The sequence below is a fragment of the Fusarium flagelliforme genome (assembly GCF_020744385.1).
Source record: "Fusarium flagelliforme strain FIESC 12 MPI-CAGE-AA-0113 chromosome Unknown B0J16scaffold_1, whole genome shotgun sequence".
NCBI lineage: Eukaryota > Fungi > Ascomycota > Sordariomycetes > Hypocreales > Nectriaceae > Fusarium > Fusarium flagelliforme.
This window is the reverse complement of record NW_025763503.1, coordinates 7503872-7516578: the sequence shown is the minus strand read 5'-3', so window position 1 is coordinate 7516578 and position 12707 is coordinate 7503872. Positions and strand designations below refer to the sequence as shown.

Here is a 12707-nt window from a genome sequence, read left to right as displayed (position 1 = left end):
TTACTCTTTGACAGTGATTCAGTATCCGTTAATCGACAATGATTCAGTGATTATTCTTTGACAGTGATTCAGTATCCGTTAATCGACAATGATTCCGTGTTGAATGCCGGCTGAAGAGTTCAGTTGGAGTGAGCGATCCTCTGTGCCCCCACCCGTCGCGATGATGCATGTTTGATGAGCCTGGCTGCAGAGATTTGCGAAGCTTGCCGTCTCGGCATAGACCCCAGGGGTAACTCGGTATCATTACATGCTGACCGCCCCGACGATGGGGGAACACAGCTTGAGCAATGCGAGATGGATGTATGTACGACCGACATTAACATCTGAATCGATACAACCTCAACACAGTGTCGAGTAGCTGGAAGCAAAGCGACCATTTCATCGTAGTGTAGTGGAGCTTACGATGGCCTGAGATTTAAAGGAGGAAAGCATCTCCCTTGACCTCAGATCCATGGCTACCTACCTACTTAACACATACCATTACAGTCGTCTACTCGATTCTCGGAACGTTCAGCAATTTTAAACCAAACCAACGAAGCTTCCAATATGGGTCTCCCTCTGTGAAAAGAAGAAGTAAGTTTATCCCTCTCCTTATGTCTTCATGTCTTCCTTCTCTCTGTTTCACCTTCATCTCATCATCGCCGTCACATTGTCTCATCAGCCCATGTCTTTATGCCTTCCTTTATGCCTTCGTCTCTTGGTCTCTGCCTTGGTCTCTTGCTCTGGAGGTCTCACGGTATCATATCAGTCTTTCTCAATATCCTACCCTGTCGTCCTCCAACAAGATGCCTAGACTTACAATTGACAGGATAACAAGACCTCCGAGGCTCAGTACCAGGAGGTTGTCGAGGCGATTGTCACAGAGTACGTGAAGGCCAAGAAAAACTCGACCAAGCCTGCAAAGGCTAAGGGCCGAGATGACAATGTTTGCGTTTTTCTGTGCAAACGCGCAGAAGTGGCTCATTTGCCCCCATTTCAGCGGGAGTATTGAATGTGTGGGTGTCGGAATCGATGGATCGGGGTATGGGAAGGACTGGTAGCCAGATTGTTGAGACGGAATAGCTTAGCTACCTTTAGACCCATTTTCGATCTCAAATGAGTCTACTTCATCTTCATCTGGGCGCCCTGAACTCTAAAGGACCATTCCCTTCAGATGACAGTTCCCTTGTTGCTCACCTGGCCACATACTCAAAGCATACAGTGACCTTGAATGTATTGTTCTACAGCGCATAAAGCTGCCAGTGCTATAATTAAATCGAACGTAAATCAGGCCGGTGGAAGGGCAATTGTTCAATCGTTTTGTAGTCAATTGTCCTCAATTCGATTGACGACTCGAAGAAGCTACGATGTGAAAGGACCAAGCTTGTTCCAGATACTGCCAGATAGCCTTTGTTCTCTTCATTCACCACCGACTCCCTTGTTTCTCATCATAATGGTCACAATGAAATACTCCCCATTATTCCATGAATCTTCTCATTGTTCAGCGGGATATCGTATTGTTCACTCCGGCGACGCTGCATGCGTTGATGGTCTTGATGCACAAAAGAGTGCCACTATCCACATCATTTGGCTGATCTACAATTACTTATACACACTTCTCTTATTGTATCATTTGCATATCGTCTAGTTCGGACTTCTTGACTCTCATCTATATACTCACAAACCCTGGCATCGATCCATCGCCAAAATGGCTAGAACGAGAAGCAACAAACCTACCAGCCTCATCCAACCTTGGCAACAGCGCGCCCTGGATAATGGCCGTACCCCTCTTCCCGAGGCGCCAGGAGAGAGACCCTGGCTGCGTTCCAAGTCTATCTCATCTCAAACCCCAAAGAACAGCAAAAGCGTCCGAGTCAGCTACAAATTCTGGCCAGAAGAGGAGATGCGACGCCTGATAACACTGAAGAAGAGCGGTGCTACATGGGATGCTCTAACCATAGCTTTCCCAGATCGTACGAGGGAAGCAATCAGACAGGCGTATCATAAGCGTCGACACGCTGTCGAGAAAAAGATGGAGATTGAAGCCGCCGAGGCAGAGGGGGAGGGCGACACCGATGAGGAGGACGACACAGATGGCTGAAGGGTGCCATGAGATGAGGTCGCGATATTATACGAGTCAGTAACAGAATCTCATTGTTTTGCATTGTCCTAGATCCGTTTCATTGTTCCGAGCCTCTGATACCACTGAAAGTCAGGGCGTCACAAGTTCTTATTGACAGTCGCAGTCTTGTTTAATGAACAGCGTAGCCACTATCCAGTGGAAGTCGTATTGAGCTTTTATTTCTTCTTAACCAACAATCGAACGCAGTCTCCAAACCTCCAACCCTTCAATGTCGTGCGCGGTCTTCCTCAGTGTCGTACCCAAGCCCGAACACATCAATATTCGTGCTGCCCACCACCTTACCCCAATGATCCCCCCGGTCGCGCACTTCTGTCCTTTGCTTAATTAATTTGACCATACATCTTTGAGAGTCTAGAGACCGTCAGTATAGCCATGCGTTATCCCAGCGCTCTCACTCACGTCTCTAGGCGAATGGGAACCGTCCTTGGAAGGTGGAGGACTCGGCCAACCTTGAGCCCTCTATGCCCCAGGTTTGTCCCCCGGAAACTCAGGAAGAGGTGTTCTTCCGTTAGCGATGGCTTTTTGCTGCCATGGCTTCAGGGTCGTGGTGCTTCTGGTCTCCATGTTGCCGTTGGTCTGCGCCTTGTCGGTATTAAACTCCTTAACTGTCTTGATCTCCCTGGCGCTCCTAGTCTTGGGCTTGTTGGCAGTCTTGAGCTCCTTGACGGTTTTGGGCTTGTTGATAATTTTGGTCTCCTTGACAGTCTTGGCCGTCATGACAGTATTGTTGTTCGTGTTGGTTTCGGTCTCCATGATGGTATTTCGGAAAGCGATGCAAGTTCGAATGCTGTCTCTGTTATATACGTGATCTTTAAGTTGAGTGTATTGGCTTCGTGAAGTCCAGTTCTTGAGAGCTTTATGCACGCAAAGGTAAACGATCGTGCCTGCGGAAAAGCTTAGTTACATAGACTTTCGCTCATGTGCTCTTGCCGTCTACCTAGAGTTGAAACACCAAGTATCAACGCACTAAACGAACAAAATTAACGGCGATCCTATATCTTCAAACGACTTTCTTTGAGGTTTATGTCTCCGATATAAACATGTTCCTGTTACGGCCAAACGGCGCCCTCCTCACATCGTATTGAGGGCTCAGGGTGTCAAGACCACACCTGAATCACAATACGCTTCTCGTGTATGCTTCAATAGTCATCGCCAGTGGATCCATAGAGGTGTGTTCCGCGTTCCAGAACTTCAACTTCATCGCCGACTTGTACATATACACCCTCTTGCTTCCCAGGCATCTCTTCAAAGCCCGAATCTTCGGGGACGCAATGCATGCCTATATAACCAAGAGCTTTTGGGTTTCCATCCTCGATAGTACGATGCTCAATCAATGTCGAACTTGGCTGAGGCTTCCCTCGTGTCTTACCACTGCCCGGAGTGTCCGTGTCCGGCTTGCCAGTGTGAGGATTGACGTTGGGCAGGGTGCAGCGCGACGTACGGCAAACGACTGATAGTGTGGGAGATGGGCCTATACATCCATTTAGCACAATGCGGTACCGTTTCCATGCATCCTCGTCAAACGCCGAAGCACCTGTGACCCAGATGTTTGCGCGAAAGCGAAGCGCGTTAAGCGGTTGGTTCTCCTTGGGGAGAAGCGCTGATACTGCGTGGACGGAGGCCAGGTTGTTGATGTTGATAGGCTGCTGGTCAGTGTACCCGTGAACGGCTGGTGTTCCAATATGTTGAAGAGGTGCAAGATTCTTTTCAGTGCGTACGAGGCTGTCCGGGGTGAGCCGTAGCAGCGTAAGCTTTTGATGGTCTGAGATCTTGAGGAAGCGTTTCAATTTGGGCAGTGTATCTGCGACAGACGATAGGCCGCCGAGATCCAAGCCCTTTGCCTCTCTGGAGTGAATAGTGAAGCGCTTCATCGTCAATCCATGCTCTTCCTTAAATCCCTCGTATGAAGATATCGGCGCAATCCCAACGACTTCCTTCTGGCTTCTCCAGAATGCTGATTTGAGTCGGTCGGGCCAACCGATGGGATCGGGATCTGGAAACCTAAACACGACACACCCTTGAGACTTGACCAACGGATCGCTCTCATCGCTGCCCTCACGGGGAAGCCAAACCTCAGTCTTGATTTGAGCCATCAACGGTTTAGTACGCTGGCTAATGAACCGCCAGATGGGACCGCCTTCTGATGCCGGCCGATTGACTTCTGTCGCGAGAGCAAAGAAACGGTCCAGAAAGAAGCCACTCTTGAGAAGCTGAGCGCGATTCAATTCAACAGGTGCGCAGGACTTGATGGGATGGATGAAGATGGCTTTGATCCTGATGGGAGCCCTGCTCGATGCGCCCGCGGGAAGATCGTATTGGGGATCTGTCTGATCTTGCATGTTGCTTCTTTCGACACCTCGCCGTCGCAGGTTCCGGAGCTCTCTTGGTGGTCGGTTGCCATTTCGGAGAAATAATGCTATGAGAATGGGTGTGCCGAGTAGTATGGCGATTGCCAGAGCTGAGATGATCTCGTTGGTCATGATATCTCGCTGCTAGAGAAGGATGGTACGCAGCGTTGATGGGTCGATTGGTCCGAAGGCAGATATTGACCCAAGATTGACCAGAAAGAAAAGGAAGAGAAAAAGAAATGAATATAAAAAAAAAATGATGAAGTAAGAAAAAGCAGCAGTGATGATGACAGTCGTGACTAACTCCTCGGGAAGGAGCCTACCAAAGCCAGGCCGAGACCGGGCAGTCGAGATATTCATGATCTGTCAGCAATTGCGGCGCTCTGATTGGTCAAGCAATGGTCGATTTGGAATCAGAAGTGTACAATAGCAGATTCTGTAATACTTATTCGGTACATTTTACCATGAGCTTTAACCAATATTTTCTTTGTTCACCGGTCACCGGCCAATTTGGACTATCCTGTAGCAAACGGAACTCACAGTCGTTGATATGACCCTTCATTTGTGCCATTGAACAAAAGTTACGTCCGCTACCCGATTCTACATATCATTGAGGTGGGTATTTGAGACTTGCCAGGACCCCCGCAAGTGCTTCCCCGTGAAAGGATAAGGCTGGCATGTGTTTGAATGACTTGATGCCTCGGTAGCTATGTCATTATCTGCTTGTACAAGCGTTTCCTGTTTGTTGTGTTTCCTTACATGGAGGCTGGCTATGGAGTCAATTCAAGGAAACCTCTGGAAGTCCAGCAGAGCTCTTTGTTCTTGCAACCTGGATAGATGGAAGACTATTTTCTTCTTTCATCTTTCTATTTCACATATAGACCATTGTCGGAGAGGCACTCTAGAACTTGGCGCCTCTGTACTTCGCACACGGTTCAAATAAATACAGGCAGGATATGGCAACAGAAGAATTGTACTCTCAGCCTTGAAATGCTAAATTGCAATGCCTCAAGTACAGTATAAGCTAGCATCAAGTGAGTAATAACTTTAGGTCTTAGACTCTCGACGACTGATTCTTCTGATAGGCAGGCCATCAGGCAGAAAATTGTTGGAAGAGGTAAAGTAACCGCTAGATAAGGTTTCTGAAGATATTTACACTTCGGATAAGGCATCGTAACTCCTCCGCCTACACGGAAGAGGTAAAACAACATACTCTTCTGTCTTTTTTCTCCCATCCACCCCATCATTCATCAACATGAAGCCTTCCAAAGAAAGCCCGCATTACGCTCTCGCGGGGTCTTGGCCAGACAATTTCCAGCCACCACCTCCCCTCATTCCCTTCTCCGAGAGTGGGTATCGACTTGATCGCGCCCAGATCCTCTTGGAGTTACTGAAAGAAGAATTTTGGCAAAATCATAAACCCTATATGCGCGGCGAAGAACTCGTAACGATTCTTATGGTAGCTCGGGAAGACCTTGAGAACGATGGTCAATTGTCAAGGGATGATGATTCCGACTACCCATGTATACCGTCACAAACGGAGAATTTGAAGAATATTGCCCAGTCCTGCATGCACTGTAAGAGCACTACCGTTACTCCAGAATCACGACCGGCTAATATTTCATCTAGATATGCTCCATCTTGACCCAGACAATCTGGAAGATCCACGCTGGCAGCACGCTATCTTTGTGCCCCTCGAAGAACAACCACCACTCGATGGATTATACGCCCAAGATGTACTTGACCATGATGTCATTAATCAATCGATTATATACCGTAATCGTTTCAAAACCTTGGAGTGTCTGAGACCAGTTCGTCGAAGCCGCAGCACAGTGAAAGCGGAAGAGGCCAAATGCTGGAACCGCGACAAAGGCACATGTGTGGTAACAGGCAAGCCCTTAGGTCACATCTTCTACTTTATACCATTCACTTGGAACGATACCGTGGAGCATATGAACGCTACGGGTGAAATCGTAGGCGGAATTTTTGACTTGGGCGTAGACCTTTTCGACGGTCCAACACCTCCCTGCAACGTAAGCGCGCTTGGTGGGAGTCACAAAGCATGGAACATGCTCTCTGTTGACTTGGTCCTTCGCCGTTATCTTAAAGATGGTCTCTGTGCGTTCCAGTGGTTGACTACCGATCCAGCGCCCAATGGTGAGGTTAGGGTAACCTTGCAGTTCCACTGGATGCCGCTACTTGAGCTACGATGGGGTCAAAGGATGAACATTAACCGTCGCGGATCTCGAAATGACTTTCGGAAACTGGTCGAAGATATTAAAAACTTCGACCACGGGCCTCAGATAACTCACAAGTACGGCACGGTGATGGACAAACAGGGGAAGCCACTTCGATCGGGGCAGCTCATCCACATCATGATGTCGAAACAGGATGCTGAGCAGTGCAGAGATGCAGTTAAGGTACATTGGGGTTGTGTTGTGTACACAGCCTTGTGTGGTGCCGCTGGTAGACCTTGGTTATTGGCGGCTGAGGTTGAAGATGAATCAAGGGAGGAGTGGATCAACTGGTAGCTTTGATATTGGATGGCAAGATAACAAAGGACTTGATCGTTACATAAATTTCTTCACAATCCCGGGTATCTAGACGGAGATCTTGAAGACCGATACCGCAAAGGTTTTGAAGATACCCTAAAGACGGGACATAGATTTATACGAAACATCCATGGATGACAGTTGGGGCTGCCACGTGGACACCAGGATGCCATTTCGCATTGACAGTGTGGATCTCGGGTCGGGTCCTTCCTCAGATCTTGAGATGTGCCTACCTTACCTAGGTACCTAGATCAGATGCTTCTTCGAATTGCCGAAAAAAGGGCAAACGATCCTTCCAATTCTCGTAGCTAGAATCCATACTTTACAGAAATCAAGGCATTTCAATTAGATCGCGATATAAAGTTTCGGGATGAGATCATGGACTGTTCCACTAGGTGACGTTCAAGACCCGCCCAGTGAGTAACTCGGCGTAGATTTCACCGAGACGCGCTTTGCAGTCCATTGCCGAGGGACTTTTTTATTATCATTAGAGCTCTCCACAGCCAAAGGTAAGGCTGTAACTGACGCCCTCAAAAGAGTTGCGGCTGCGGAAGCGCAAAGTTCTGGATTAATCATCAGTGATAACGTAGCCTTATCACGGCACTGACGAAGCCGTCCTTCTCGGAGCCCCTAACTGATACGGCCAACATGGACCGAGCCTAATGGCCACTACCATCGATGTTTCAGGCGTAGCCAAATTGAACATCGACGATGAATTTAATGCTATTCAATGCGACGCTCTGACGGCGAGAAGTTTACCGAGATAGATATTCTGAGTAATCAAGAGATAAAGAAAAAGTCAGACCCTGAAGTGACATCATTAGCACTGTCGATCACCGAGGTTCAAGTGCTTGATCTTTTTTTCTTCCAGGGGTTCTAGAAACTTTTTTTTTGCCCGCTGGCAGCGTTCTCACGCCACTTTCTTCAGCGCTGTTAATTGGGGCAGCAATTGCGGACCGAGGTGTGTCCACTTTTGGACGGAACCGACGGGACGAGATCGAATCCACCGAAGCCGTTCGAAAATAACAATCTCAACGGCTCGGAGAGCAGTCGAAATGGGAACTGGGGAGCGTGGCGTACGGAGAATATAGATACAATATTACTATGTATTTGTAGGTGATATGGGGCTGGTAGTTGTGTCGCAGGTAGTCTCAGGCTATGTTTGAGGCTCTTACCATATCATAGCATCATGGAACAAAGATACTACTTAGCTTTACCCACTTTCTCAACGGTTTCTTCAGTTCATGCCATTGAATTGAAAGACCAGGATCAGGGGAGCTACGTTTCATACATCAACCCATTACCCATGTTTACGAGTCAGCTAAATGAGGAAGACTGCCCCGGCTGCAACCTCATCTACCGACATCCATCTATATAAACCCCAACCCGCAATTCAGTACCGTTGAAACAAATCCTACCATACTTTCCCATATACCATATACCCAACTTTCATATACATATTCAAAATGGTTTCTTACAAGGTCTTCCGCGGCACCCCAGAGGGCAAGATCGTCTCCGCCGAGATCGAGCGCGAGCTCGAGAACCACGAGGTCTTCATCGAGACAACACACTCTGGTGTCTGCGGTACTGACAAGCTGTACGCTACCAGCGGTGTTGTTCTGGGCCACGAGGGTGTTGGTATCATCAAGGCTGTTGGTTCCGGTGTCAAGAACGTCAAGGTTGGCGACAGAGTTGGATTCGGATATACGCATCAGATCTGCGGCCACTGCGATAACTGCTGCACCGACCGTGACCAGTACTGCCGTGAGCGACAGATTTATGGTTTCTCTGACTTTACCAACGGTTCTTTCTCCTACGGTGCTGTTTGGGATTCCAAGACTGTTTGCCAAATTCCTGATGGATATGATTCCGCCAACGCTGCTCCTCTGTAAGTATTCTCCCGGTATTCTGACCAAATTTCAGTACTGACTCTATTCAGGCTCTGCGCTGGATCTACTGTCTGGACATGCCTTAACAAGTACGGTCTCCAGTCCCACGAGTCAGTAGGCATCATCGGAATCGGTGGTCTGGGCCATCTCGCCATCAAGTTGGCTGCTGCTATGGGCAACCACGTCGTTGTCTTCTCCAGCTCTGAGAACAAGCGCCAAGAAGCTATGGAGTACGGCGCTTCTGAGTTCCATGTTTACAAGTCCGGCGACAAGGCTCCCGAGGGTCTCAAGCCCGTCAAGCACCTCCTCCTCTGTGGCAGTGCCAACATCGACTACAGCGGGTACGTATCCTCCCGAACACTTTTAAAAATCAAAACTAACAAATTACAGTCTCGCCTCCATCGTCGACTACGACGGTACCATCTACCCTCTCACCGCCGCTCTGGAGTCCACTCCCATTCCCTTGACCGAGCTTTCCATCAAGGGTATCCGTATCCAGGGATCTCTGGTCGGTTCTCGCGACAGCGTCCGCAAGCTCCTCGAGTTTGCCGCCCGCAACAACATTACTCCTACCATCATGAAATACTCTCTCAACGAGGATGGTATTGAGAAGGCTCTGCATGATCTCAAGGACGGTAAGGTCCGATACAGGGCTGTTCTTATCAAGGAGTAATGGTTAGATTACGTGTAAAAGTATGGGATGTGGAGTTGGTGGTTTGTTGATTGTTATGAGAAGCGAAAATAGAAATGATAGAATATACCAATTGAATGACATACTTGCGTCTCAATATTATGCCACAACTGTGAAGATCTTTCTTGGTGATACTGAAATGTGATTTGCGAACAGAGCTGATATCTACCATACATGAATTTCAGTTCCTGAGCTAAAGTGCCAGGTAGCCAGTCTCCGATTACATCTACAGCAGTAGTGCTCAACATTCTTCCATTGCTTCCCAGTATATGCAAGCGGACCGCCAACAATTGTGCACACGAACATCAACGCTGCCATGGCGCTGAGATATGGTCAGTATTCTTCTTATGATATCAGTTGAGGTGATGGACTCACTGGGTTCCACCGGTGATCTTGCGCTCAATACGCGTGAGTGATAGTTCCCGACAAGCAGGACATATAATTGCTCGGGGCCATTGCTTCAACTTTCGAAGAGGTACGACGTTTGAGGGCGAGATAGTGTTGAAAGCAGTGATGTCTGCTTCTTGAGTTTCAGGGAGAGGAAATAATTCGATCTTATTGTTGTCATTCGGCGAGTCCTCGTAGAATGGAGAAGAGAGTTTTTGTTTCGAAGTAGTTGCCATTTTAGCCATGCAGCATATGAGATGATCCTTCAGCCCCGGAGACGTTGAAATCCTTTCAAGATATATGATTTCTGTATTGCCTTCCCATATTGTCTCCACCCAATCAGCAAGTGGCATTCACAGATGCCTGGAGTGCCACATCAATTGATGCTCGTATTTCGCATTCTGACAACACAGCCAATGAGACAATACCAGACATCAGCCACTGTCATCGAGCTGAAACATCACACCCAAGACGGGCATTAGTCTAAACAACTCGGTCCCCAATTTAGAACAAGTCTACGCCCGAGATACATGCACAGAAAGTTGGGCGACACCGACTCCCAAAATGAGATAACAATGACAGATGATGAAAAGACACGTGCAAAGCTCCACCGAATGCAAACGCCTCCGGGAATAGTGCCAGACAGCTTAGCTATTCTATGCCAAAAGCATTCAAGATAAAGTTCCGCGGCGTCCGGATCAACTTCGCCGCATTGTAGTTTACTTGGACTGTTCCTCGCAAGATCTGGATGGAATCTTCCTTGCCGGTAATCGTTGGATTTTATTAGAAACTCTGGCAGACTATCGGACGCTAATGACTCGAAGATTTGGACCTTGAGCTTCCTTTATGTTGCCGAAGATGTCTGACATTATTCAAGATTACGCTAGGCGGATGTTCTAACGGGTATAAGACATGTCTGGAATGGAGTCAGGGGAGATGCCGCCATCTGATCCGAAACCTTGGTCCCGGTAGTATTGGAGAATGCATCCTCTCCCCAAGGCTGTAAACCAAAGGGTAAAGAGGTGGAATATTCGCGGGAACGGTCATCAATACGTTAACAATAAATAGCTTCATTGCTTACCTTTCATGCAAATTTGGACATTTCCAAATATACCCAATCTCATGAATGACGCATCTCAACTCTACTAAAATTACAAATTCTACTCTTGAAGCAGTTACCGTAGGGCTAAGCCAAGATCAATCCGTTCCTGCATAACCGTAAGATCTTCCCATCCAGACCACGCCAGCATTCCTGTGTCACGGAAGTCAAAATCGTGGCTTCGCCTCGCCCCGACGCTAGTACATCCTACATAACCCACAACGTCCCAGCGTAGTGCTTGGTCGCAAAGTCCTGAACTCTGTGTTCTTTCTCAATGGCCATGGACGCTCCTTCGGAGCAGGAGGCCCAGACTACGGGGGATCGTCTCATTGTTGTGCTTGTTGTTGTTGTTTTTGCGGTTATGACCTCGCTGTTGGCGGTTGGTCTGAGGATCTGGTGTCGAAGAAAGATACGTGCGCTGGGGTGGGATGATTTTGCTGCCGTCATGACTTTGGTAAGTAAACTTGATTGCTGCTGTGGGTTTTGCTAACGTTTTGTAGTTGTGGACCGTGATGTTCGGAGCCGGGATTCTTACTTGTACGTCCAGAGTATCCATAATGTCATGCATCAACTCACAGCTTGTAGTGATCCCACTTGGCCTTAGCGACCCTACTGGGAAGTTATCGTTTCACAAGATAAGCAACTTCTACAAGGTAGTACGCTCGCGGCGTGTCTCGCTATCGCCAGCTAACAAATATCAGTGCTCATACATCATAATGTTCTTCTACAGCCAAGCCCTATTCTGCACCAAAATGGCTTTTGTTCTTCTCTACTACAGGATCGTCTCACTGTCCTGGTGGCGGTGGATTTACATTGCTGCGATAGTCTTTCTCGTCTTCTGGGACATCTGCATCATTCTGATCATCTTCCTGCAGTGCATTTCCCTGTCGAGCATGTGGGATCCTGCAGTCGAGAGCAAATGTGTGCCTCACCAAATGGAGCTTGGATATGTATGCAGTGGGATTAGCATATTTACCGATCTTGCAGTGGCTGTGTTGCCTTTACCGGTTATATGGAAACTAAGTCTTCGGCGTTCGCAAAAGCTTGCGTTATCGGGAGTTTTCTTGTTGGGATGCTTGTAAGTCAGCTCAGCACTAGGCATATTCTATACTGACATCCATGTTCAAAGCTCGATATCTTTGGCTATTCTGAGGATAAAATGGACCAACATGTGGTCGATCGATACCTGGGACATTGTGCGGCCTCAACTATGGGGCCTCGCGGAGGTCACTTCAGCACTTTTATGCGCATGCATACCTACCTACAAGCCATTGCTTGTTAGCCTGAATGCAAAGATGCCTCGTTGCCCTAAGAAGGGTACTGGGTCAGGTGTTCGACATCAGCGCAGCGATGATGAGATTGGGTTTAATATGGATACGACCAAGGTTGCAAGTCAGGGTCAGGATAGTGTTAGTGAAGGGTCGCAGAGGACATTGAGGGCGCCATCGTATGGGACGAATATGTACATCACCGCGGTGCAGGATCCTTGGGGGAAGTAGGAGGGATTTGGCTACATAATATCAACGAGTTCAAGTTAATTGACAAGATGGACTGGTCAGGTGGGTAACAAGAATTATCCTCAAAGGCTCAGGCTACTATAGTAAAGTGTCCTAAATGCT

General features: G+C 48.0%; 6 protein-coding genes across 6 annotated transcripts; 4 read left to right on the top strand and 2 right to left on the bottom strand.

Annotated features, from left to right (window-relative positions):
- Positions 1 to 1687: 1687 nt before the first annotated feature.
- On the top strand, positions 1688 to 2080 carry B0J16DRAFT_315054 (uncharacterized protein; the record flags this gene model as incomplete). The annotated part of the gene is made up of 1 exon (XM_046125227.1): positions 1688 to 2080. One exon carries the CDS (start codon positions 1688 to 1690, stop codon positions 2078 to 2080), a length of 393 nt encoding a protein of 130 aa, XP_045990390.1.
- A 1030-nt stretch (positions 2081 to 3110) lies between these two features.
- On the bottom strand, positions 3111 to 4753 carry B0J16DRAFT_45264 (uncharacterized protein). The gene has a single exon (XM_046133879.1). The coding sequence runs from the start codon at positions 4600 to 4602 to the stop codon at positions 3262 to 3264; it is 1341 nt and encodes a 446-aa protein (XP_045990389.1). The 5' UTR covers positions 4603 to 4753; the 3' UTR covers positions 3111 to 3261.
- Positions 4754 to 5725: 972 nt separating this feature from the next.
- B0J16DRAFT_410226 (uncharacterized protein) lies at positions 5726 to 7261 on the top strand (the record flags this gene model as incomplete). Its single annotated transcript, XM_046133129.1, has 2 exons — positions 5726 to 6047; positions 6100 to 7261. 2 exons carry the CDS (start codon positions 5726 to 5728, stop codon positions 6999 to 7001), a joined length of 1224 nt encoding a protein of 407 aa, XP_045990388.1. The 3' UTR covers positions 7002 to 7261.
- A 1149-nt stretch (positions 7262 to 8410) lies between these two features.
- On the top strand, positions 8411 to 9705 carry B0J16DRAFT_45254 (chaperonin 10-like protein). The gene is made up of 3 exons (XM_046133878.1): positions 8411 to 8910; positions 8962 to 9252; positions 9302 to 9705. The coding sequence occupies exons 1-3, from the start codon at positions 8489 to 8491 to the stop codon at positions 9582 to 9584; spliced, it is 996 nt and encodes a 331-aa protein (XP_045990387.1). The 5' UTR covers positions 8411 to 8488; the 3' UTR covers positions 9585 to 9705.
- Positions 9706 to 9767: 62 nt separating this feature from the next.
- Positions 9768 to 10225, bottom strand: B0J16DRAFT_379194 (uncharacterized protein; the record flags this gene model as incomplete). Its single annotated transcript, XM_046130981.1, has 2 exons — positions 9768 to 9924; positions 9978 to 10225. The coding sequence occupies 2 exons, from the start codon at positions 10223 to 10225 to the stop codon at positions 9768 to 9770; spliced, it is 405 nt and encodes a 134-aa protein (XP_045990386.1).
- A 1137-nt stretch (positions 10226 to 11362) lies between these two features.
- B0J16DRAFT_392514 (uncharacterized protein) lies at positions 11363 to 12659 on the top strand (the record flags this gene model as incomplete). The annotated part of the gene is made up of 5 exons (XM_046132004.1): positions 11363 to 11542; positions 11589 to 11625; positions 11674 to 11741; positions 11790 to 12166; positions 12218 to 12659. The coding sequence occupies 5 exons, from the start codon at positions 11363 to 11365 to the stop codon at positions 12585 to 12587; spliced, it is 1032 nt and encodes a 343-aa protein (XP_045990385.1). The 3' UTR covers positions 12588 to 12659.
- Positions 12660 to 12707: the final 48 nt, after the last annotated feature.